The following is a 26,415-nucleotide window of genomic DNA, read 5'->3' as shown; positions in this document are numbered from 1 at the left end:
ATGCTGCTTAACATCCTACAATACAGAGGACAGCCACACAAAACAAAGAACTATCTGGCCAAAATGTTAAATGCTGTGGTTGACAAATCATCCTCAAATAAGTGGCTGGTGTTAAAAAAGCAAAGTAAGGCATCAACCTGGTGTTTTGGGGTTTCAAAGCCCCTGCTCTTTCCATACCACACAACACCGTTTATTCCCAGGACACTTTCTTCCAGCCTTTCTGCTAGACACAGGTATTTTTTACACACTGTATTTATATCCTGCTTTTTCCATCCATTGGCCCAAATGATTATCATTTTCCATGCCACAACAATGTCTTAAAAAATAAATAAATTTATTAATTTTACTTATATTAGATAAAAACATTTTATCAACTAGATGTACTATTTATTATTAAGTTATTCCCTAATTGTAGGATATTTAGATTGTTTTCAAATTTTGCTTATTATAATTACTGGAGCTTTTCTTTTTTTAGTTAAAAAAGTGTTAAGTTTCGAAGCCAACTTATTTATGTCACAAACCAAAAAAAAAAAGATATGATTAGCTTTACCTTAAACTGTGGCTTTTCAGAAGTGGTTAGTGAAACATCACTGAATAATCTGTAAATAGAAGAAAAAAGCAAAATAAAAAAAACTTTCTTAAAACAGGTATACTCTCAGAGGATGGTCAAAGCAAAAAAAAAATGACACCTTGAGCCCAGGAAGTCCCCACGTGCCCCAGGAATGACTCAATCTACCATTTCTTGTTTATCGACACAGTCAAAAGAGTTTCTGGGCCACCCCACATGACCTTGGGAAAGCCCCCACTCCAGTTACCAGGAGCACTGGGTCAGCTATGGACTGGAAGTTATTTCCCCACCAAAGAGCAAAAGTCCTTTCACACTATGTAGTAAATTAATTTACACTTAAAAATTATTTTTGCAAATGGTTATTTATTATATTATTATTTCCACTTATTGCAAATAATATATATAGTATATATTTCTAAATAGAATAACTGGTTTTCCTTTTTTTTTTTTTTTTTGTCCCAGAGGAGGATAAAATTTATTCTAGAGCTCAATACAATAAAAATATGTGAGCAGAAAGGAATTGCTCTGATTAGAAGCTAATGAGAAAGTAATTATCTTCTAAGAAAAGTAGTGTTTTTCATGCTCTCTTAAAAAGAAATAGCAGCTTTTAGAGTATGTGTACTCTCTTTTCAAAACTATGTTATTGAAAATAGCATGAGAAATTCTGAACTGTTTTGACCAAAATAGGTTGGGGTGTTTATTTATTTATAATACTTTATTTTTGATTTTAGAGAGAGGGGAGGGGAGGGAGAAAGAAAGGGTGAGAAACATTGATTGGTTGCATTTCAAATGCACCCCAGGAAACAGAACCTGCAACCCAGGCATGTGCCCTGACCAGGATTTGAACTGTTGGTGAAAATGAATCAGTAACCTTTTGGCTCATAGGACAATGCCCAACAACTGAGTCACACCAATTAGGGCCAGATGGAGAGTTTAAACGGTTATTTGGCTAAGTGCCTAAATGTCTGTGAGTCTTTCCTTGAACAGTCCCCCTTTTTAAAAATCCAGAACTATGTCACAAGGAGGGATGACAGGGTTAACCTTTCCCCACCGAGCTCCCTGGGCAGTTCTGGAGGTGGAGATATAACTAGGCCCTCCAAGGCCACAGGTGTGTTTACTTCCAGACAAGGCATTTGAACTGGACTCAGTTCACACCTCTCCAAGTGCTCTTCTCAAGGCTGAAGCCCACAGGGTATAACAACGTAAATAAGGAAATAATATTTGGATACACTTTAGATCTGGAAGACTGGGAGAAAACGTGAGGGCTTTGGGGCAGAAATACAAACCCAAGTAAATCAACGTGGATACAGGCTGTTCCCTAACTACAAATGCATTCTGTTCTAGAATCTAGAAGTCTGTGAAAATTGTGTTGTTTCCCTAACTGGACCTATTTTCCCATGTTCACATTGTTCTTAATGGTGGCTGGTTTGGAGAGGGACTCATCAGTGTCAATCACACAGTAGAATGTCACATCCACGGGCAGAGACTTGGGCTGCTCAGCTCCTCATGGCTATAGCAGACCCTCTACAACAAACCTGAACTTCCTGCTCTCTGCTCTGTACTCTAGCTATATGTACTTCAAGCTCTCCCTGCCTGTTTCCCCATGTTATTGTTTCCTCAGGACATCTGATCTGTTTACAACAAGCTGGTACAGACAAAGCACTGGGTGTGTCACATGGAATGTAATGTTCACAAAATAAAAGCTGAATCAATATTAATCATAACGAACATTTAATAAGTACTTATTAAGTGCTAGGCACTGTACTAGGAATCATCTCTTTAAACCCTCCCAAAACCCTCTGAGATGAGGACTATTATTATCCCCATCTTATAGATGAGAAAACTCAGCTTCCAGAAGTTCGGGAACTTGTCCAAGGTCACTCAAGTAGAAGTGGTGAAGTTGGGAGAGGGGCAAAGGGGAAGAAAATGGGGACATCTGTAATAGTGTCAACAAAAAAAATAAGGGGAAAAAAAAAAAGAAGTGGTGAAGCTGGATCCACCCCCAGGTCCATCTAACCTCAAAGACTCCCTTCCTCACCACCCTGCTGCCTTTCCATGGACAGAAAATGCACCTAAAGGAAAGCCCCCAAAGCATTATTTCAACCACCTTAATTACCTAGTCATAACCCTGCTTAAGAGCGAATGTCTTCTGAGCTGCAAGCCTCTAGCACAGTGCCAGTACATGTTAGACATTTAATAAATGTTACCCCGTAAGTAAATGAACAAACAAGTGCATGGGAGGCTAGACACATTCCGTACTCCTCCCTGCCCTCCTCACAGAGGGCAGACCCTCTAAGGCCAGTGGCTTGTGAGCGAGCCACAGCTGTGGCCCAATAATGCCCAAAACAGGGTGATGAAGGGCAGCTGCTTGAGGGGGCCCTCCTTCAGTATTTCCTAAGCGAGGGGCTGCCACATGGACATATACACAATGCTAGTGTCGACAGGGAGAGACACACGTGAAAACGAGGCTGAGGTCCAAGCAGAGCAATCAGACTAAGGGAGCAGAGAGGTCACAAGGAAAGATCGTGATATCATGCTGCAAGTGACTGTCAGCAAAGAGGTCTCTTGGACTCTGCAAGTTAGAAAGATAACAACCAAGGTGTATGATTGACTTACGGCATCTGTAAGAGCCGGGAGACGGTAGGCATGCCATTTTTACAGGCTTCACAAGACAGCGTAGACTCCAACACGGCCACTTGAAATGAACAGATACTCATTTTAGTTCCACAGAACACGCTGGCAAATCCACTTGGTGATAAAAAATTCGACACTGCTTTGCAACAACTGTCTGTAGGCTGATCAGGACAGTGTCAAAACTTCACGCGCAGACAGATGGCAAACGTGAGGAGGGGGAATGCTGGCAACACTGATGTTACCGAGGACTCAAACTAAGCAGTTTAGAAACCACACGCTGACAGACAGCAAAATATACTTCAAAGATAATTGGAGGAAGGATTCGAGATATCATTGATAAAAGTGTTTGCTCTCTGAAAGGAGAAGTAAACACTAAACAGAGTAAAAATTTTGAACTTGAAACGCATTTTGCTGCTTGCCTGCTCTTAATCAAAACCAGCATGCAAAATGCCAATTGTTGATACCTCATCATCCAACACCTTGGTTGATATAAACATAAGCAGCCAGATTTTTCTACTCACAGGTCACTGTTCAGTTTCAGCTGTTCAAACGCTACACAAAACAGTCTCAGGGTCTGTTCTCTTGAACCAACTCACTTAACACTAGCGCTTGGTGGAGGACTGACTGCATACCTTGATGGTACACTGGTCCAAGAACTACCCTGCCCTCCCCACTCTGTGCTGTAGCAGTGAGTTCGAGCTGGCTGTGAGGGGATGAACGGGTGCCTGCTGAGTCTGTGTGAGTTCCTCCATCTCTCCTTCCTCACGATGCCTCCTGCCAGGCCCTGTCCGCCCCACCCCCCACTCTCCTCAGCCCCTCAGGTACACTGGAAGAGCTCCTGGATCCAATTTGCCGCTGTCTGCTTTCCTGCCTGCCTTCCCTAGCTCAAGGCCTGCTAGGCTCCTATCTCCCAGGTATCTGCCCATGGCTTCCTTGTTCCTTGCAGGTCCCACTCCAGCCTTGGTCTGACTCCTGACACCTGCCAGAACTCTCAAGATGGGCTTCAAACTGCCTGATCCTGGCTTCTGTTTCTAGATCAGATTCAGCCTGGCCATACTGCTCTTTACATGCTCCTGCTTTTAAAATTCTAATGTTTGTTATGAAAATTCCCTGTTTCAGAGAGCCTGACAGGTGGACAAGCCATCTGAATTTTCAATGAAGTACATTTAAGTAAATTACTCAGATCTGGTTTGCTTTTAATTGGATAAGAACTTCTCGCTGTGGAGCATGACAACTTCCTCTGGTCTTTCCTGGATTCTAGAAAGGGGGTGAGTAGCTCACCAGACTACCAGGGCCCAGAAGACCCCTCCAAATCCCATACTGACCCACAGCCATAGACGGGGCAGGAGGGAAAGAGTCTACAGGCACCGAGTCTGGAGGTCGTCCATAGGTCATTTCATACAGTAAGTGGCCAAAGCAGTGGACGTCCACACTTTCCAACGTCTGTGGAAGAAAAGAGAGCAGTGGCATGTTCCTCTTTCAGTTTGGCCTTCTGCATCCCACTGCCCCTGCCCTTGGCTTCCACGGAGAAACAAGGCCCAGGGTGATCCCACTCACTGGTAATGAAAACGCAACTCCAAAGCCTTTTGTAAAAGCTCACAAGGCATTGCTCTGACCAAAGGTCTTGGTTCTGCCCACCACACTCTTCCAATGAGTGACTCTATGCCCCTCCTTTTCCCAGCTATCATTTCAGCTTAGCCTCTTGGAGATACAGCAATGCTTTGTGGGAGAAACAGGCCAACAGACATGGCCTACCCCAACTGTACCTTACACTGGTTCGTACATATTTCTTACATGGGCAGATCAGGGGGTCTGGCTGTAGGGATGATTTATACCTCAAAATGAACCTGCTGTTTCATTATTTTTGGCAACTTACATTGATTTTCCTGAATTGTGAGAAATAAGATCGGTAGAAGGAAGGAAGGCCCAATAAGGAATTCTCAAGGTCTAGCAGCCGGCAAGTGTCCCCATCTAGCATCACATTAGAGGCGTGAAGATGCCCATAAGGGAATCCTTTGTCGTGTAGAAACTTTAGTACCTATTTAAAAATATGTACAAGTTACATTTACCCCCAACTCATCCAGATATAAGACAGGTTAAAGTTTGTCTTTTGAGTCAGTATATTTTCAAACAAAATCAAACAGTTCACTGGGGAGATTCCTAAAGAAACTGTCACCTCCATCCATTTCTTTGGAAAAAGACGTGATGCTGAATGCTTCCCAGCTGTGAGATGTAATGTAATGCCAACTCCCTCACTTCCAAAGAACAGAGAAGCAGCCTGTGCCTGTTTGGGGTTAATAGCTTTATGCCAAAAGCCTCTACATTAAGCACTTCCTCATCCCAATAGGCCAAGCCTTCTTCAGGGCAAAGCCCTGATCCTTCTGCATAGAGGAGTAAAGCTATCATGGCAGTGCTTGATAGGGACCGTGTTAAAACATCTCTAGTACAGTCTGACCTTAGAATATATTTGGTTGTTTATTAACAGAAACATATGACAGGCTCCCACAAAAAGAAGCAAACATTTAATAAACAGTGGCTCACCCAGTAATAGAAGTAGCTAGGACAATCCATTGAGGACTGGAAAATATATTACGATTTCTCTGCTTTTGTTTTTGTTTTTGTTTTTTAAATATTTTATTTATTTATTTTTAGAGAGAGAGTAAGGGAGGGAGAGAGGGTAAGAGAGGGAGAAAGAAAGGAAGAGAAACATTGACGTGCAAGAGAAACCTCAGTCAGTTGCCTCCTGCACACCCCCAACTGAGGACCTGGACCAAAACCCAGGCACGTGCCTTGACAGGGAATCGAATTGGTGACCTTTCAGTTTGTGGGACGATGCCCAGTCCACTGAGCCACACTAGTCAGGGCTCTATTTGTTTTCTTTTTAATCTCATTCTTAACCTATAATGTACAAAATATGTTAATAGTAGTACAGGCATACAATATTTAAATACATACATCAAGGCGGGGCAGGTTATGCTGAAATTGTTTTCACTGATAGGGCTGCCCAATCCAAGAAGCTTGGCGAATACTGCTCTACAGAGTGATGTGGGAAAAGCTTTTCATGCTAACTACACTTCAGTAAGGGAGCCATATGGTTATGTACATAACAAAATCAAGAATTTTGGCACAAAGATAAAGATCAACCAGAAATAACACAAAAGTTGGTACCCACATAGTTGAGTTCTTAAAAATCAGACACTAAAGTCCAGTAGCTAAGCTTTTTGGAATTTTGTAGTTCTAAATTAGTCTTAGTCTCAAACATTTACTTTTTGGGACCAAACATGACAATGCCATCAGTTTATAAAGAATCAGACAACTTAAACTATTGTGGATATTGCTTAAGGACTTTCCCAAAAGAATACTGGAATGCTGGGTGAAATTCCAATGCAACTTAAAAATTAAATACTTCTTACCTCTAGTATTTGCCGCCCGTATGTTTTTATTTGCTGGAGTTCAAGGCCCTGGATCTTCTTAGGGTTGCAGTACTTCTTTAAGAATGGGTCTTTTGGTTTTGACTTTGGAAAAGAACAAGGAGCACATGAGAAACAGAAGGGTCAACATCTGCACACAGGCTCCCCAACAGGCAGGACTCTACAGAGACTAGGGGCGCCAGACTGTAGGAGGTAGGTGTTTAAAATACAAGTCTGTAAAGCTGATAGAAAGAATCTGATCCTGGATTTCATCCCATCTCTAGTCCAGTGAAGATGTGTCTGGTCTTGGCCTTAGCCAACCCCAAAGTCTTATATACTGTTACAATTTTTCACTATTTAAAAAACTTTTTTCCAACTTTGAGATAATTTGGTATAGCTTTGTTAAACTGACCACAGCCTACAATGCAATGGACATAATAATCATTAAATGTTCAACCTTCCCTCATGTGGGGAAGGAATGCTTTTTAACTAAACTGGGTGGTTTTTTTTACTAAAATCAAAAGAAATTCCAAATAAAATTAAAATAACATTCTCAGGGCCTAGTTTCTGGAACCTCAGGGATCAAGTATCCATAACAGGTTTTAAAGGGACTTGCAAATATCTCTATGATCATGAACTTGTACCAAAAAGTACCTTGTAGATCAGGTCCTTCAAAGTTCCTTTTTCATTAAACATCCTAATAAGCAATGCTGAGGATTCATTAGCTGTGGCAAAGGTAACCCGATAGATATAAGGGTGCTGGTAAAACAAAAAAGAAATTCACGTTTATTTGTGTCCAGGATCTGGATATTCAGAGTCAAGTACCATCTCAGTATTTTATTTGCATACAAATGTGAGTATAGTCCCTGAACACATGGCATTTTCAAGTTATTAGATGAGGAACTTGTGCGTCATTCTTTAAATGAGAGAAGGAACATAATACTGACAAAAGGAAGTGGGTAGCTGATGTGGTCAGCTTTAGATGGAAGGCATCTGCTTTGGTATGCATACTTCTCATAGTTCAGGCAAAAGTGCGATGGAAGAAAAGGAAAGCCTGAATTTTTAGAATAGTGATTTTCATATTCTGCCTATGTAAATCAATAAAGAATAAGCTGAATCCTAGAGCAGCAAAGTGGGGACCAGGATAGATGTATCTTCATTCACAGTGTTGCCTAACATTCCACATTGCTGCACTCCACCAAGCCAGGGAGCATGCAAAAGCAGCATTTTTGGGGATTGTGGCCCTTTTCCAAAGCAGCTAGCATGACTCTTCCTGTCTCTTCTTGGAGTATGCAATATGATGATTCACAGTATCCTCCTGAGATGGTGATTGACGTCAACCAAGTGGGGCGGGGTGTAAAACAAATTATTAATGACTGAAAGGAAAGCAGTCATATGGCCTGAAATTTTGGTTACATTTACCAACTGGCTCCAGGCAGGTATTACAATGTCCATTAGTTCAAGGAAGTAACATGAAAATTTAAACACAAGGGAGCTGGGCTATGCAAAGATGTGGGGGGCAGGGATTGAGTGGGCTGAGGGGCAAAAGTAGTAATTGATCATGAAGTTTCTCTTGACCATCACATCGAAATGATTGCTGGTGACATTTTAATAGCTTTACTGAATATAACTCATATAACATTATGATTCACCTATTTAAAGTGTACAATTGAATGGTTTTCAGTATATTCATGGTTGTGCAACTATCACACAATTTAATTTTAGAACATTTCATCACCCACAAATAAACCCAAGGAATAAAATAAAAATCGTTGAGTTCTACAGAAATAAATAAAGAAGGAAGAATAGGAAGCTATTCCTTACAGTAGAATGCCAACTAATAAATATAAGAGAAATGATGGAGTTAGAGGATCTCAACAAATGCTAAACCTAGTGGGTTTGATAAAGAATGGGATATTTATATAGTCTCAAAATATCTCCCTATGATTACTTACTGATTAATTCTAGTTATTTACCTGAAGAAAATAATTAAGAATGAATACAAAAATTTAGCTAAAATTGTTCACTATGGCTTTTTTTTTATCCTCACCTGAAGACATGCCCACTGATTTTAAAGAGAGGGGAAGGGAGAGAAAGAAAGAGGAAGAGAAACGTCGATGTGAGAAACATTGATTGGCCACCTCCCTCACATGCCCAGACAGGGGACCAAACCCACAACCCAGGCCTGCACCCTGGCTGGGAACTGAACCCGTGATCCTTCGGCTGAAAGGATGATGCTCCAACTGAGACACGGCAGCCAGGTCTATGGCTTTTTTTTTTTTTTTTTTTTTAAAGGGAAAATAACTGGAGGTGATCCAAATATCCAGTTTATAGCCCATGATAATTCTATGCAGCCAGTAATAATGATGTTACTGACAATAAAAGAGGTTCATGGTAAGCTTCCTGGGTCAGATGGATAAGGACATCAACACCTTCTCCATGCGTGTCAGGTAAAGTGCAGGGTGACCCCTGAGAATGGGGTCTATGGCCTGCTGTTTAGCTCATTTTAAATCCTGAGATGAGGACTGGCTCCAGTGGGGAGAACAATGTGGGGTAGGGCTGGGCCACCAGTGCTTCCCACAGGCTGTGTTCTTACACTGACTGTACAGAAAGAAAAGGCAGAGCAAACCCACCCCATACACACCTCAGCCCGGGCTCTTTGCCTGGTCTGTATTGTGAATAGGGGGCATGGAGGGAAAACAAACAAACAAACAAACATGTCTACAGTACACTACTAACAAAAAAAGCCAGGTTTTAAAATAATATAAGTGTTTTCATATCATATAAAATTCTAGAACAGTAAGAACTGAACATTTTTATTTCTGATTAGTTGAAATTATAGATGAGTTTTCCTTTCTTTCTTTCTTTCTTTCTTTCTTTCTTTCTTTCTTTCTTTCTTTCTTTTCTTTCTTTCTTTCTTTCTCTCTCTCTCTCTTTCTCTCTCTGTTTTCTGACTCTTCTGCAATTAATATGTATCATTTGTCCATACCACCTTCTTTTTAAAAAACATATCCATTAAAAGAATGTAGAATTGCATGCTGACAGCCTGTGTCAAACAATTCATCAAACTCAAAGACCACATCATTTTTCTTGGCTACACATCACACCTCATTAAAAGCTTGGTTTTGCTAGTTTGACAAGGCACTCTTTCTTCAAAAACAAACTTGCCAACCCAACTGGACAGGTTAGAGTAACTGTGCTCAGTATATGAGTGACTCACTCTACAGTCCTACATCCTCACACAGATCACAGATAAAGAACATCAACACTAACTTAATTTTCTGGACAGATAAGTCTTTTCCTGAAGACATTCTGCATCTATTTTGAAATATATTGATGTAGTTCTTTCCATCAAAGGCCTTTGATTAGAATTGTATATTAGCACAAACTATACCAGGTTCTCCTAAAGACCACTTGGTTAGCCTGTGGGAATAGTAATTCAGACAGCAAAAGGGTTATTTTGCCTTTTCCTCACCCAGCTTACCTAAACCCTTATTAGTTCTGATTTCTCGGGCTAGAACAGATCTTTTAATTCCATTTATATAAACATCTTCACCAACAACAAAGTGTCTAGTTCCTATTCTGATATTTGCTTAAAATACAAAGTTCACATTTAAATTACCACATTTCATGGGTTGTGTATTATAAATGCCATTTAAATGGCCTCCAATCTATGGGACTAGTCATAGCAGTTCTATGGAACAACTTCAATCTGAACTGAAGTGCAATATACCCTCCATTCTTTTGAGTATGTCCAGCATTTTCTGTCCACAGAAAACACTGTGAGTCTGTCATCAACACCAAGCATAAAAGGAACTGTACTCACCGAACAGGAAGGCAGGAGTTTGATTAGACACTGAAAATCTTTATCTGGCAGATACTTGTCAGGGCCAAGGTCAGCCTAAAAACATGGAAGGAAATATCAAGGTGCTGCCTTTAGTCATTTAAAAAAAAAAAGAAGATATAGAATTGTACACCTGAAACCTATATCATTTTATTAATCAATATCACCCAATAAATTTAATTTTAAAATTCCTATGTCTTTCTCTTTTTTTCTTTGTCCAAATATATGAATGTAAACCAAAGATGAAAACAATCTAAGTCTTGCAGCCTCAAGGCCTTTCTGGAAAGATAGAACATAAACGTATAAAAAGCAGGACTTAATTGTTGTGTTATCAAATTCCATTAACCACATGTATCACTAGAACTCCCAAAGTGAGAGGTAACAAAGTAATGCCGAAGGACTTTCTTTAAAACAATTGACAACACTGCCAACCCTAAAGAGGTTCCTGAGAACTATTTTAAACTGTTTCTACTTCTTTCCAAATGTTTATTAGTTGATCAAATATAATCACATTGAAATAACCCAATGAACAAGCAAAGTGACTTAAAATGATTCTCTTTTGATGTGGGACTGAGAAGAACTTTATGACATCACTTAGGAGCACAATATAGTTTCTTAATTCTCTTGTCAATATCTGTTTTCGTAAACCCATCAAGTCCCTAAAATGAGATGGAAACAAAAACCAGCTTACCCAGCTTAATACTAGCCGTTCCTTTGGCTGATTTTTAATCTTCATCAAGAAGTATTTCTTCCTTATCCTCCAACCTGCCATTAAAGCAGAAATATGTTTATAGCTACCTAATTTTTATGCCAGTGAAGTGTTTCATTGACTGAGTGATAAAACTTAACTTTGGTAATATTATCCACAGCTATATAGGTGCAAGTAAAACAACCATTTGGTAATGTTGACATGGTAAAGATTGCACTAAAAAAAAGCGGGGGCGGGGGGGGGGAGGCAAAGGAATTACTCCAGTCACAGAAACAGCACTTTGGTTTAGATTTAGTGAATAAAAAGATGAGGAACGAATGATGAAACCAGGTTGAAAGTATGTTACTATCATCAAAATCCTCAGATGGGACTTTAACCATGATTCACTAAGTCTTGAGAGTTAAGGACTGCATCCTCAAGCAGTAGGAAGACAAAAAGAAAAAGAAATCACCTGCATTTAAGAGATTTCTTGGGATACATATAGGAAAGCATGACAAAGAAACCAGTTCTGGGATCTGTCTTTTTTGACAGAATGGGCTTGCCAGTTTCTCACCTATGTCTTTCAATGGTTCTACCACCTCCCACTTGGGTTCTGATCTGAAGAACATGGAAACCTGTTGTAAGGCGATCTCTGCAAAGACATTTTTGAAACTCATTAGTCAAGCATATCAGAAAAGTACCATATGCTTAAGATATTTTTCTTGCAAATGACCTTAAAAAACTTAATTACAAAAACAAACACAGACTAATTGCAACGTGGGATTCTAGATTGGATCTTGGAACAGAAAAAGGACATTAGTGAAAAAAATAGTGAAATATGAATAAAATCTGTAGTCAACAGTAACGTACCAATGTTAAGTTCTTAGTCTTGGTAAATGTTCTGTGGTTATGTAAGATGTTAACATCAGGGGAAATTGGGTGAGGGGTATATGGAAGCCGTACTACAACTGCCATTTTTCTGTAAATCTAAAATTATTTCAAAAAAGTTTATTAAAGAAAATATAATAATTAATCACTAATGTTGTAGGTAAGTATACTCATATACTGGAAGATCTAAAATATTCAGATGGTGTAAGTCAAGAATTCAATATATGCACCAGGCCACAACCCAAGCACAAAACTTGGAACAGTATTCAGCGTTGCTTCAAGTGATGTTTATCCCATCTTCATTCCTTAAGGAATTATAGCTTTCACCAACAAAGAAGCGATTAGCTTTAAATATATACTGGAAATAAAAGCCAGTATTTTAGAAAAACATCTATGTACAGCAACAACATGGTTCTATCATGGGAAGTGATGGTGTGCCTGTTTACTGGAAAAAACCCATGTTTCTTTTTGTGTTCGTTTATCATGAGAATGTTTCCTCCTTTTAAGAAGACAATGAGAAGAGGAAGTTCTTTAAAGTTCACTGTATTAAAAAAATTATCAGAATAACTGTGCTTTTCCATTTCCTAAAAAAAGCAGCATCTGTAACTTGCTATTTCTCTTCAATGCAGTGTGTAAATGAAGCCACTCCTGATTCCTGAAAGCAGACAGAAATCCTGCAGATTCACTGGGGAATTTCACCTCTGTGTAGCATTAATTACATTTCAGGCAGACTGGTAAGACAGAAGGGATTGGGCAGAAATGCTCTGCATATGTCAAAATAACCTAGTCTGGAACTACCATGCTGAGAGCTGGGCACACAATATCATTTTGATGTACTTTACAGTACATTATGAGTTCAGAGACTCAGGGAAGAGAATCCGCTAGCTACTTGTTTACTGACTCAATATGTAAAGTGTCCGTCTATCTGCACAGAAGAAAAGATGTGAGAACCAAATACAAAACTGATTCCATTTACATTTGTTCTAACTACTCCAATGTGAATAGCCATTTGGAGGGACTGGGTGTGAGAGAAGCATATAAGTTTTCATTATCAACACTGGGAACTCTGTTTCTTCTCCATAAATAATGTTGATATAAAATGTTTTCAGTATTTATGAAATAACTTGAACGTAAACAAATTTAAAGGAAATCCTTTTTTTGTTGTTTTGATTTTGAGAGAGAGAGAAGAACATCAATTTGTTGTCCCATGTATTTCTGCATTCAGTGGTTGTTTCTTGTATGTCCCCTGACAGGGAGCGAACCCGAAGCCTTGGGGTATGGGGACAACACTCTAACCAACTGAGCTGAGCTACCCAGCCAGGGCAAAAGGATATTCTTTTAGGTGAAAATCATTCATATAAACTTTGAGAGGGATCATGAAAAATAATTTTCTAAATGCAGTATAATGTCATTCTAAGAAACTGTGAAGGACAGTTTGTTCAAAACTAACAGTGACTCATAATTCCCACAAAATCATTATTCAACAATATTTACCATATGCTACTACGTGCTGTACATTGTTTTAGAAATGGGGAAACAGCTGTGAACAAATGGAACATGCTAGATTTGTACTGTACATTGTTTTTGAAACGAGAAAATAGCTGTGAACAAATGGAACAAATGGAACAAATGGAACGTAAACAAAATGGAAGGTAAATTGAGGACTGGGAAATAGCTTTTTATACCTTAGTGGTCAGGGAATTACGGAGAGGCCATTTTCCTTCCACTAAACTAAAATTTATTGTCAAGTAAATTTCATGACTACTATGCTCCCAATATTAATCCCCCTTCCGCAGGCAACACACTTAAATCCTTAAGCATCTATTCCTCTGCTCAGAAGCTTTTAGTGGTGCCTTATTTCCTTACCAAGTCAAGACCAAGCTTCTAAACCTAATGTTCAACTACTTTGTCTCCTACAACAGTCAGTGCCTCTCACTCCCTTCACTCTGAGATCTGCCTCCCTCCGCCCCTGCAGACTGGCCTGGTCCCACCCCTCAGCATTTCCCATTCTTGCCCATCGATCTGCAGAGGCTCAGCCCCAATTTACTACTCCCCTGGCCAGGACTCCTTCTTTTTTCCCTCCTGGTGCACTCTCAGTGCTGTATCTGTCCCTTTCCTTTGGGATTCACTCACAGACTGCCCTATATTAGGGCTCCTCTCTTCCACTAGACCAGACGCTCTGCCTGGCCTCTCCGCCTCGCTAACTTCTGCTCACCCCTCAGATCTCCATGTACATAGCACCTCTTCTGGGAAGGCTTCCATCTTCAGATCTAAATCGTCTGCAACCCTACAAACTCCCCCATCCCCCACCCAAGGTTATGTCCCATGTTTCCCCTGCCACAGTCTTGTCCCTGCAGAAGTGCCCAGGGCAGGGGTGGAGGGAGGTCATTCCTTCTGTGTCACTGTATTCCTAGCATCTGGCACATAGTAGGTGTTCAATAAGTATTTCATGCAGTGAGAACTAAGGGTTCAATACATATTCAATGGGTATGGATGCCCTCTCCCCTTAGAACATGAAAACCATGAAAAGGAAGGCCCCTGCCCTCATTTTCTGGAGCACTGATAGAGACGTAGGGGAAAATGCAGGCTCATAAATGCAGATAAACAAGCCCCAGACAGGAAATGCTAAGTGAAGCCTTCAAGTCCATCCTGCTCTCCCCACAGAGCTCAGACTTTTCAGCTCAGAAGACACGAGGCGCCCCCATTATGTGCAGTCTTTGAGCTCCTAGATCCCAGCCCCATGGGATGACTACAGGGAACAACACTGACCCTTTCGGTCCTGCCGCAGAGCTCCAGGTCCCTAATCAACTACATGAAGTGGCGTAGCAGAGGCCTGTGCAGCAAACAGCTGGGCATGGGCCTCCAGCTTCTCCAGAGCATCCTGCTCTTGTTCTGAACACAATCCCCTACCCCCAATCTCTCCTTTGGAACCTCATCCTGGAGCCCACTATTATCAATCTATTTGTGGGATTTCTGGGGCTTTAAGACCAAAAGGGAGCTTCAACACTCCCCAGTCCACCACCCCCTCCCCCAACTCCTGTTTCATAGGCCTGGACCCTGAAGCCCACGGAGGGGAAACGCAGCTGATGACAAAGCTGGGACTGGGATCCAGGCCTTCCGATTTATGGGCCAACTGTCTTCTGTGTAAACATGAGAACCCCCCTTACTCTGAGGAGGTGTGAGGTTTGAGGTGGGAAGATGGCTACCGTGCAGTGAGGATTTCACATGATAGAAGAATCTTGCTGACAAAATGAGTAAGGTGGTGGTGGCAGCGGTGGTGTGTGTGTCCCAACACCAGCCCCTCGTGACTGGGGGACACCTGCTTTCCTTGTACAATAGCTGGTCCTCAATTAAACTTTCTAACTCAAGTGAACACCTCACAGGTCCCGTATGGAAGATGAGCCACACCGAGAGTTGGAAAGCCTGGGCAAGTCTGCCTGGCTTTCTGGGGAACGGCTCAATCAAGCTGACGCAGAGGAGGCCCCTTCCTGAAACTGCGGGTGAGTCAGCCTCGGGCCATGACGAGTTCTGACATTTTGTTCGGGGGAGGCGGGGGGGGGGGCGGGAATATCAGCATCTCTCAGAAAACAGCAACCTTCCCCTACTCTTCTGTTACAGGACTGTGTCCTCTACATAGTGGCATCTCCTTGAGCATTTGGGTTCTGGTGGAAGTCTCCAGTAGTCTTTGTGTCCCTCTGCTTTGGACTCCTGACTGCTATGCTGGGGGAGAGAAGAAAGATCAAGGACAATGGCAGCATGTGAGAGTGGTACAGTAGAAGGAAATACAGGGATCAGACTACCTTCCAGGGTCTGAGAAGCATTTTAATTGGAAAACACTCAGACACTGTACACTTATACAGTCATGCAAATGTGCCACCCTAGGTAAGGCCTTCCTTCTCGGGGGGCCTCTCATCTATAAATTGAGAGGGTAAGTATTGATGTATGTGCTTCAAGATCCCTTCTAGCTCTGACCCCAGGTGATTCAATGTACTTGTGATACAAGCTCCCTGAGAGTAAGGAGAGTATATTCCTTGAAACTGCATCTCCAGCACCCAGCCCTGCACCCAGCACACAGCATAGGCACAGTGGAGTCTAGGTTTGTGGAATGAAAGGCATCATCACACGTGCACCACACCTTGAGGCTTGCCCTCGGGAGAACGCTAGCAGGAAATACGGTGGGCGAACCAATGAACTGGGCTGAGTTGGGGCTGATTTGATAACAGTCAGTCCCGACAGCCCACCTTCTGACAATTTTGGGAACAATTAAGGTGCAGCACAGAGAAATGAGAGAAATGAGAGACGCTGCTGTGAAAGAATGTGAGCTGTGCTGGGAGTGCCTGTCCTGTAATGATTTTTCTCCCATGTGAACCAAAAACAGTGGTGGATGAATGGAAGCCTTGTTAATAAGGCAATTTCAACTTGTAACCTGTAGTTAATATGAATCTGAAATAAACTTTCCTTCATTGCACTGCATTCTGGAAAGGCATTTTTCTTACTCCTACTTCTATTAGAAGATGGCAGGTACATTCTAGAGTGAGGCTTCTCAAACTTTAATGAGCATGCAAATCACTTGGGGACCATACTAAACTCGGATCCCGATTAGTAGGTCTAAGATGGAGCCTGAATTCTGCATTTTTGACAAGCCCCCAATAATGTAGTGCTGCTGGTCAGAAGGCCACACTGTGAGTAGTAAGGTCCAAAGGCTGTGGTTTTCAAACTCAGCTGCATATTGGAATCTCTTGGGGAGCTTCAGAACCACAAGACAGCCCTAGCCTGGTAGCTCAGCTGGTTAGAGTATAGGCCCAATGTCCCAAGGTTGTGGGTTCTATCCCTGGTCAGGACACGTACAAGAAGCAACCAATGAATGAATAAATAAGTGGAACAACAAACCAATGTCTCTCCCTCTCTTCCGCTCCCTCTCTTCTTCTCTCTCTCTAAAATCAATTAAAAACAAACAAACAAACAAACAAACAACAACAACAAAAACCCCATAAGCCACACCTTCAGAGATTCTGATTTAACTGAATTAAATTAGCAGGAGTGCAGTCTGGGGATCAGGATTTTGTAAAGCTCCCCAAGGGATTCTATTCAGGCAGGAAAGTTTGGTGCCTGACAAGCAAGCCTCTACTTCCCTCTTTCTGAGAGGAATGAAATTTTTTCCAATTGCTTTAAAAACAGGTTTGGTGGTTTTATTTTTTTAACCCTCACCTGAGGACATGCTTATTGATTTTAGAGGTGGGGAAAGGAGGGAGAATGAGAGGGAGAGAAATATCAAAGTGAGAGAGAAACACTGATCAATTGACCTTCGTATGCACCACGACCTGGAACTGAACCCACAACCTAGGCATGCACCTTGACTAGGAATTGAATCTGTAACTTTTTGGTTTGTGGGATGACACCCAACCACCTAAATCACACTGGCCAGGGCCCAAAGCAGTGTTTTTGAGGACCCAAAAAGTAGCATGTAAACAATCTATTTTCTTAGTGGGGAAATCAGCTTATTAATAAAACCCAGAATTCCATTTAGAAGGAATCTAAGCATGGTTTAGCTTTAGCAATCATTTGATTCCTAGTAATTAGTTCAATCCTACAGTGGTTTCCATTGGTTTCCAGTGTTTTCCATTAAGGCCACACCAGAATGTATTCAATATTTAATAACCCATTCTGCTGACACTAGGCTTAGGCAATCAATGCCAGCTTTGTGTGGAATCGGTACCCTTTCCACCTTGGTCCCTTGGCTGCCGCCCTGATCCCGGGAACATTTGAAAGACAGCTACCTCCTCCTTATGCTTTGCACTGAGTGGGTCTCAGTGAACAACTGGGAACACAGAGAGGACCTTTCTTAATCACTATTGCGGTAAAGTAATTCTGAGAAAAACCAGACATACTATATATTTGTAAATACAAAAATGGAGCCAAATACAAATAAATCATGATTACTATATAGGTAATCATGGATTATTTACTCTCTATTCTGTCAGGAAAGTTAATAGAGACGAGAATGTAAGTATACAGACACAGTAACTTCTCTTCCAGATTTTTCTGTGCAGGCATTACAAACATGTTAGAAGTAATTATTTTCTTCTTACACTTCTACAGTAAGTTACAATCAGGTAAGAATTAGTTAATGAATAATATCCTATAACAAATATATACATCTTCCCATTTGGAAACAGAGCTTCTCCCACATACTTCATCTCCAGCAAAGCACAGAGCCTCTTTAGCCATGTGACCACAGCTCACAGACCCCTTTGCTTACCAGTGTAGTTTGCAGAATAGTTGTTTGGATCTAAAAACTTCTTAACCAGCTCACAATTAGACAAGATATGATTTGTGGTGATAACGTTGAGATAGTTCTGAAGACCTTTCTGTCTCTCGGCTATGAATTCACGATCCATGTTACCAATCAATTTTTTGGGAGGAAGAGGTAGACATAGGCCTGCAATCTTTAATTAAAAAAAAAAAAAAAAAGCATTATACTCATGTCATTCCTAAATAAGATACAGTATCAGAATCCTGAGCCATCATATTCATTAAGTCTGAGACACCACAGATTTTAAGATGCATCCTAATTTCAGTGATGTGAAAATGTGAAAAGACTGTGCATCTTAGAATTCATAAAATACTGCATTAAGTATAATAACTATAAGACTTAATTTTTAAAGTGTTTTTATTTTCATCAAACTTATACATGAACATAATTTCAGAAGTCAAAGTTTTTTATTATTCTTCACAGTCCCATGACATCCCTCCCACCTCTGAACCTGAAGACATATTCATTCCTGACATATCCATTCCGCCCCCCACCCCTGCCCCCAGAGACAGCCATATTCAAGTCTTTCAGCCAATCCTACGGAGCACTGATGTTGTTATGTCTTGCTTTTTCATTTTTAGGAATTATCTATAAATTTCCTATCATGGAAGATGAGGAGTTAAGTTCTTTTTCTCTATCCTGACCTTACCGCCTACACATCCTGTTCCTAATCCTTCCAATACAGTAATGTTATAATTTTTTTACTTATTTACTTTTAGAGAGAGGGAAGGGAGAGAAAAAGAGAGGGAGAGAAACATCAAAGTGTGAGAGATACACTGATTGCCTCTCGCATGCCCCAGTTGGAGACCTGGCCTACAACCCAGGCCTGTGCCCTGACCAGAAACTGAACTGGCAACATTTCGGTTCGCAGGCCATGCTCGAGCCACTGAGTCACATCAGTTCAGGGAGTTAAAATTTTATTTAATGCAGTACTCATGTTTACCTTAGGTAACCAATATTCACAACAGAGCCAAAAAGCCATGCTCATTATGTTTAACATGGTTACTTTCTATCAACTGGCAGTTTTTTGTTTAGTTTTCTACTCAACTCCGAACTCTCTGGCTAAGCCTTTTCTCAACACATTCACATACAGAGATGCATTAATTTCATCTTCTTGAGGAGTATCTTCCAGAACTCACCATCCTGCTCTAATGGGCAGGACTGATGGTCCCTACACCCATTGCAAAGCCGGCATAGTGGAGCCTCCCTTCACCATCTTGCTGGAGATGCTTTTGCCTTTCTCCTACTGATGCTCATTTCAATGTCCATCCTTTTTCTTAGATGTTCCCCCTGTTTTTGGTGGAGATATTCTCTGTCATCTTCCTAAAAGAGGGGCAAGTTTTTGAAAGTTTGCATGTGTAAATTTGTCTTTATTCTATCCTCACACTTGATTGATATAGCAAGTCTTCATGTGGATTCTAAGTTGAAAATATTTTTTCTTAAGAATTTTTAAGAACTTCTTTATTGTCTTTTAGTTTCCAGTGCTATTGTTAGAGATTCAAGATTCTTGATTCTCCCCCCGACTCCCCGCTCCCCAACTCAGTACAAGCTTTTAGGATTGTCTCTTTGACCTCAGTTTGTGAATTCCATGTGCCTTTATGTGGGTATACTTTCATTCTCTGTGCTGAGCACTGGGGTCTTTCAATCCAAAAACTTGTAATATCCTTAAGTTCTTTGGTATTTTCTTGTATTAGGCCATTACTTCCTTTCCATGCCCTTTGCTTTCTTTTTCTGGAACTCCTATTTTCCAATATGGGACCTTCTGGATTGATCCTCTATTCTTATCTTTTCTCTTCTATTTTCCACCTTTGTTAAAATTTTTTACTACTGAAAAAGTTTTCTGGGATATTTCCTTTATCTTTCAGCCCTTCCAAAGAGTTTTAATTTCAACTATTATCTTTTTTAAAATTATATTTTATTGATCATCCTATTACAGTTGTCCTAATTTTACTCCCTTTCCCCCCCTCCACCCAAAAACCCCATTCCCTCAGGCAATTCCCCCGCCCCTGTTCATTTCCATGGGAAATGTGTAGAAGTTCTTTGGCTACTCCATTACCTATTCTGTACTTTATATCCCCATGGCTATTCCATAACTACCTATTTGTACCTATTAACTCCCTCACCTCTTCATCTATTCCCCTGCACCTCCTCCCATCTTGCAACAATCAAAACACTCTCCATATCCATGATTCTGACTCTGTTCTTGTTTGCTTAATTTGTTTTTTTGACTCAATTGTTGATAGATAAGTATTTATTGCCATTTTATTGTTCACAGTTTTGATCTTTTATTAAAAATAAGTCCCTTTAACATTTCATATAATAATGGTTTGGTGACGATGAACTCCTTTAGCTTTCTACTATTATCTTTTCTATTTTTAAGCATTCTTCCCCACTCCCTTAACAGTATCCTGAATGTAATGCAATTTCTTATCTGAGATTATACAAGAATTTTTCTGACGTACCTGAAATGTTCTTCTTACTGCGTATATTATGTTTCCTAAAGGCTTTTTTTCTTTCCTGTTTGTTTTGGTTGTTATCATTCATATTAACATGTTCCTTAGAAATCTGGTGATCCTGGGTGGACTGTTCATATATAAGAGCGGAGCACCAAAAGCTGATGAGAAGCTCTAGGTGAGTGCTGGGGCTTGTCTGTTGTGGACTTTATAGTAGCATATGCCCTCCCTCAGTTGTTCCATTGGGAAAACCTCTGACCTTAGTTTTAAGTCTAAGAAAGTCTTTAGCTCTTTCCTCTTTGGCTGGGCAGCTATCTCCCAAAATCTTCTGGTCTTCTGCCTGAGGGGTCTAGGCCTAGCTGCCAGTTTTCTGGGAGCTGAGAGGAAGACGGCAAAGGAGAGGTTGGTGGCTGGGGCACACGCTCCTATTTATTATGTAAATATTTTCAACTGTGCCTGCATTCTCCAGTCCAAAAACTATTCTTATCACTCCAGAGAATAAACTTCAGTTTTCTGCTGGAGGGTGAAGGGCAGGCATAAGTTGCTCACATTGGCAAGACTTGAGGATCTCATTACTTCTTAAACATACTTTCAACTCCTGATTCTTAAATACTTTATTTATTTATTTTTAGAGAGAGGGGAAGGGAGAAAAAGAGGGAAACACTGATGTGAGAGAGAAATATCAATTGGTTACCTCTCATACGTGCCCCGACCAGGGACCAAACCCACAACCCAGGCATGTGCCCTACCCAGGGATCGAACCCATGAGCTTTTGTTTTGCAGGACAACACCCAAACAACTGAACCACACTGGTTCCGAAGGCAGCGCCTGTGATGTCAATTGCCAAAACTTTTGGAAGCTCTGTGGTGTAAATTGGACCAAGTCGGGTTATCCACTCTCCACGTCAGAATTCTGCTTCCCATATCTGCATAATTAGTTAGCTCTCATCCACTGGATTTTCAGCTTCAAATGTTCTGCCGTAGTCCTCTCCTATTTGTCCTTGAGTGTGCGTGTGCACGTGCCCTCACCTATAAGATCAATTTACTGTTTAAGAGTGGCTTCAGGAGAGAGGAAAAGTAAATGCATGTACTCAAGGTACTATCATTTCCCAGATCATTTAAAACTTTGGAGTCTATTTTTCAAACTTACAAAGTAAAGTGTCAGATTAGTATCTTAATTTAATGAGTAAAATCACTTTCACAGAGCAGTGAGTGCTATCCTACACTTGTGCTAGATTAGGGCAGTCCAAGTGGCATGTGTACTGATTGAAAGAAAGGTCTGAAGAGAAGGCCGCCTTGAATTCAGACAAGGCTGTGATCTAGACCACCCATGTGGGCAAATCTAACCTAACCTGCTCCACTCTGTATTTTTCAAATAACAGTGAAGACTCCGAACTTGATATTAGATAAGATGGAGAGTTTGGCTGACAATTCTAAATTGCCTAGTTCTCCAACTATGAAAGAATATCAGAGCATACTTAAGAATGAATTTTGTACCACAGTACTGCCAGATAAGACACAAATTTTAGGTTGTTTTTCTCATTCATACAATTAGGCTTTACCTAATAGCAACTTATTTAGTAGCTAAATAAAAATCATACTTAGGAAGGAAGCATATCACTCAGCCAGTTCACAGCTAAGCCTATTACTTCATTATTACTGTTTTGTTCAGAAGCGTTAATACAGGTTAATCAAAGGTAACATATTACTGAAAACACAACTGATTTCTTTCTTTTTAAAACTCTCTTAAGTTGAAGAATATAATCTCCTGTGTGTACACGCGTTTGCACGTGCACACCCTCAGAATATGGTTATACATGCACAATAAATTCTAAAAGGACTCATACCATCTGCTTCAGAAAGGCTACCTCTGGGAGTGAGTCGATCAATTAATTTTTTTCCTATACTATAAAATGTTTTCATTACTCAATTACTACTTTTTTCAATTAAAAAAGGAAGAGAAAGAAAAATCTTTTTGCTTATCACATTGACTGCACACACAGCCAAGATTTTTTTAAATGTCACTGACCAGTATCAGCCCATCTGCTGACACTACCTGCCCAACAGCAGACCCTGCTACATCTCTCAGAATAGAGAATCACATCTGATATCACTGGATTCAAGCCTCAGTAGGGCTATTTTTCATTCATGGTGGGGACGTGAAAATGAATTTCATAGGGTATCTGTTTCAAACTTTGTGGCCTCCAAGCTCCAACCAATGTTTTCAAGCTTCACTTCACTTTAGGAAAATGCACTGGTCTGCCCAGACGTATCATCAGTTTTCCTGAACCATCAGGTGAAAGAGAAAGTTCTTTGCCAACAGCTGCAACCATCACCATGCGCCTGCTATGTCCGTCTGCTGGACACACTGGAGGTGTTTGCCTGCCCTAGTTCAGCATCTTACCACAAGTATTCCTAAAAGTTCTAAAACTATGCAATGTGTGTGTTATTTTAAAATCTTGTCTTTTAAAAAAGATTAGCATTCGAGATGCACTAATTTTCTCTTTCAGCTTTCTCCTAGAATTTCTAAAATGCTTACCACTTTCGGAATATAAAATTTAGAAATACAAGGACTAGTTAGAAGGGAGGGAAAGAGAACACTAGCACATGGAGTGACACAGTCACTCCGCCAGTGATTTCCTAGAAACCTCCACATTGATGGCTTGAATCCATGACACTTCATCATCCCATTTTCCATCGCTTTCTTCCTTAACACGCCCTTTGGATTCCCTTCTTGCATTCCTTGTACAAGGGATAGAAAAGTCCCCCAAAGTTCCATTTCTAACGCTGGCAGAGTGGCAGTGTAAATGGGAGATGATCACCAAAATGGGGCCTAAAGCCCATAATCTGTCCCATGCTAGTGTAGTAGAAGCCTCTAAATTACATTGCAAACTATATTACAGTTTCAAGAAAACTATATTTTGTCTGGAGGAAAAAACCTACAAACTCTGAATCTGTTAATCTCTCACTTCTGGTATCAGATCTTAATAGTCAACACACTGCCTTCCATCAGATTGCAGTGAATATTCTGGGGAGTTCTAAACTCTCAACAGAGCCTTAATTTGTCCAAATTTCCTCTCAGTGTACAGTATAGTCTCTCCTATGTCAAAAATCCAAATGACAAAACTTGTGCTATATCAGACCTGAGAAGTCATCTGGTTCAACCTTCCAGTTCGAATGGGGAAAGTGGGGACTGAGAGGGAGTAACTAAGACAAGATGGTAAGGGGCAGAGCCTGGGTTCCTTCCCACGTCTGAAGGCCCCCACCCAGTTCCAGTCATTTCAGCTCCTGCTTCCTTCTTGTTCCTTGTCATATGCCATCTCCCTAGATCAGCAATTTTCAACCTTTTTCATCTCATGGCACACATAAACTAATTACTAAAAATCTGTAGCACACCAAAAATATATGCTTTTTGCCAATCTGACAAAAAGGTATGATTTAGATTCAGTCACACTGGCCAGCTAATGTTATGTTGGCTGTTGTCTTTTTTTCTTTAATCTGACAATCTAAGGGAAAAGAGGTCAGTGCCCATGACTAAATAGTCGGTATTACATGTTTAAAAAATTCTTGTGGCACACCAGTTGAAAATTGCTGCCCTAGATGATCACTACTTTGATGGTGTCTTTAAAATACGGTGGGACTTTTCTTCGCTATTACCACAAAATATGTTCACTATAAAGAGTGGGGGAAGTGTAGCTTTTTTCTATTTTTTTTTCATATAGCTTACATGTGCTTATTTGTAGAGAACTTGGAAAGTACAGAATGGTATAAAGAACCAGAAAAATACATAACTCATAATCCTACCACCTGGCTTCACCGCTGTTAACATTTTGGCATATGGCCGCCCAATCTTTTTTCCTAAACATTTCATGTAATTATATTATATTGCATGTATAATTTTACACCCTGCTTTTTTTTCCACTCAGGCATTTTTCCTACTGAACTCAAGACAACTCTGCATTTATGTATTATATTTCTCTTTCTTCATCAGGAACTCATTATCTGTCAGAAGGGTAATGAGACACTGACAATCACGGCCACAGTTTTATTCTGTGGTTTTAGAATATTTTTGGTCTGTTTTATAGAAGATATTTTGCAATATTTTGTTGCCAAAAAGCTGTATGTACTTTCTTCTGTTTGTTTACTTGGATCCAGAAAAACCTCCCACTTGAAATGATATCTGGCCATATCCTGCCCAACACAAGCCAACATCAATACACATGAATATTTGCATTTGAAATAAGATGCACATTGAAAGTACCCATTTTAAAAGGGAAAATTACACTGAAGCAAAAATAAAATTCTATTATATTAAAAAGGCCATAATTAAGTAGTCACAGAGATCCAACCTTATATCCCCAAAGCAAGAACAAACAGGAGATAAAACCCTCCTCCCTACAGTCATTCTTAGAGGCTGAGCCTAGGCAAATTAACTTTGAGAAATATTTCTCCCACAATTCTTACTTAGCCCTGGCTGAAAAACGATGTGCAAAGATGACTCCACCTTCTTTAAAACTGGGCAAAGGTTCACTTATGCATAAAGGTGAAAACTCACAGTAGGTTCATTGTTAACTCTCAAATGCTTGCTCCACTGTGGAAATGTCATGGGGACATGTCTGGAGGGATTTGTGGAGAATATCCATGGCTGGAATGAGCTGCACATCGGGGCCTTGTCTATAATGTCATCACAGGCCCAGCTTTTGTCTTAGAGTAAAGAACATGCTATGAAAATCCATAAATGAACCCAACTAAACCCATCTATGAGAATTCAATCTCTGCCAATATTCTATCTAGAGATTTAAACTGGTCATACTATAATTAAAATCTTAAAAGACAACATGTGTCAAATGCATAGTCATGTGGCAATGACATAAATGTCTGCAGATACTCAGAACAACTCTATTGTAAGGAAAATGAGACAATCGTGCTTTTAGCAGTGCTGCAAATCATGTTAAAGTGTGGACTCTACAAATGCTCTTTTCCAAAGTCTGATCAATGAAACGTGGCCTCTTGATGAAAAGGAATCCTTCCCAGCCAGCAGTCCTCCTGTCCTTTTTGGACAGGATCAGGGGTCACTCAGGCTAAATGACGATGGCTAGCTTACCAGTGAAGGAAGCCATCCTTCAGCCTCCTTGCTGAGCTGGTAAGAAGCCAAGTGCTCTGGCTCAGGTATAAAAAAGGTTTTGTGTAACCAATCAAAGCTGAGCTATGACACAAGCCCAGTGGTGTTCAGTAATCCAGGGCCCTTGACCAATCTGTCAAGAGAAGACATGGATGGTACTGCCAGTATTTCCTAGGGCGCTAAAGCCCCTCCAGGACCCTTCAATCCTTACCAGCACTGGCTGCGTTGCCAGAGAAAGACTGCAGCTCATGCCTCTTTCCATTATGGTCACCACATTAGGAACACTTAATTCAAATGGAGTTAGAAATATGTATTTAAAATGAAAAGGTACACCAAAAAAGTCTCCGGTTAGTGCTGAACGTTGATCTACAATGCTGACTGCAGGGCCTAGTTTAGTGGAAAGAGTCTGACACAGTTCCAGCTCCATCTCAGTGAACAACTCCAGCAGTCCATGTAATCATTGTTAATGTGAGAAAAGGAGATAATACGCATCTCA

At 40.5% G+C, this 26,415-nt stretch overlaps 1 protein-coding gene and 1 non-coding gene across 6 annotated transcripts in view; one reads left to right on the top strand and one right to left on the bottom strand.

The window, feature by feature from the left end:
• PXK (PX domain containing serine/threonine kinase like) overlaps positions 1-26,415 on the bottom strand; it is a 70,404-nt gene that overhangs the window by 17,663 nt on the left and 26,326 nt on the right. For all 5 annotated transcript variants that reach the window (XM_054595543.1, XM_054595544.1, XM_054595545.1 and 2 more), the window contains exons 4-13: positions 18,292-18,478; positions 11,719-11,796; positions 11,148-11,221; positions 10,439-10,513; positions 7,267-7,371; positions 6,616-6,717; positions 5,079-5,240; positions 4,528-4,645; positions 3,185-3,263; positions 551-599 (exon numbers count right to left, since the gene is read on the bottom strand). In XM_054595543.1, the coding sequence (XP_054451518.1) occupies positions 551-599; positions 3,185-3,263; positions 4,528-4,645; positions 5,079-5,240; positions 6,616-6,717; positions 7,267-7,371; positions 10,439-10,513; positions 11,148-11,221; positions 11,719-11,796; positions 18,292-18,478 (1,029 nt within the window). The remainder of the gene's footprint in view (positions 1-550; positions 600-3,184; positions 3,264-4,527; positions 4,646-5,078; positions 5,241-6,615; positions 6,718-7,266; positions 7,372-10,438; positions 10,514-11,147; positions 11,222-11,718; positions 11,797-18,291; positions 18,479-26,415) is intronic.
• LOC129061124 (small nucleolar RNA SNORA51) lies at positions 9,175-9,304 on the top strand. The gene has a single exon (XR_008528089.1). It is a non-coding gene; the product is annotated as a small nucleolar RNA SNORA51 (small nucleolar RNA).

Source organism: Pteronotus mesoamericanus, unplaced genomic scaffold (genome assembly GCF_021234165.1).
Source record: "Pteronotus mesoamericanus isolate MK-2021 breed Mesoamerican mustached bat unplaced genomic scaffold, CSHL_Meso_final scaffold_54, whole genome shotgun sequence".
NCBI lineage: Eukaryota > Metazoa > Chordata > Mammalia > Chiroptera > Mormoopidae > Pteronotus > Pteronotus mesoamericanus.
Note: the sequence above shows the minus strand (reverse complement) of the source record. Positions and strands in the feature narration are given on the sequence as shown.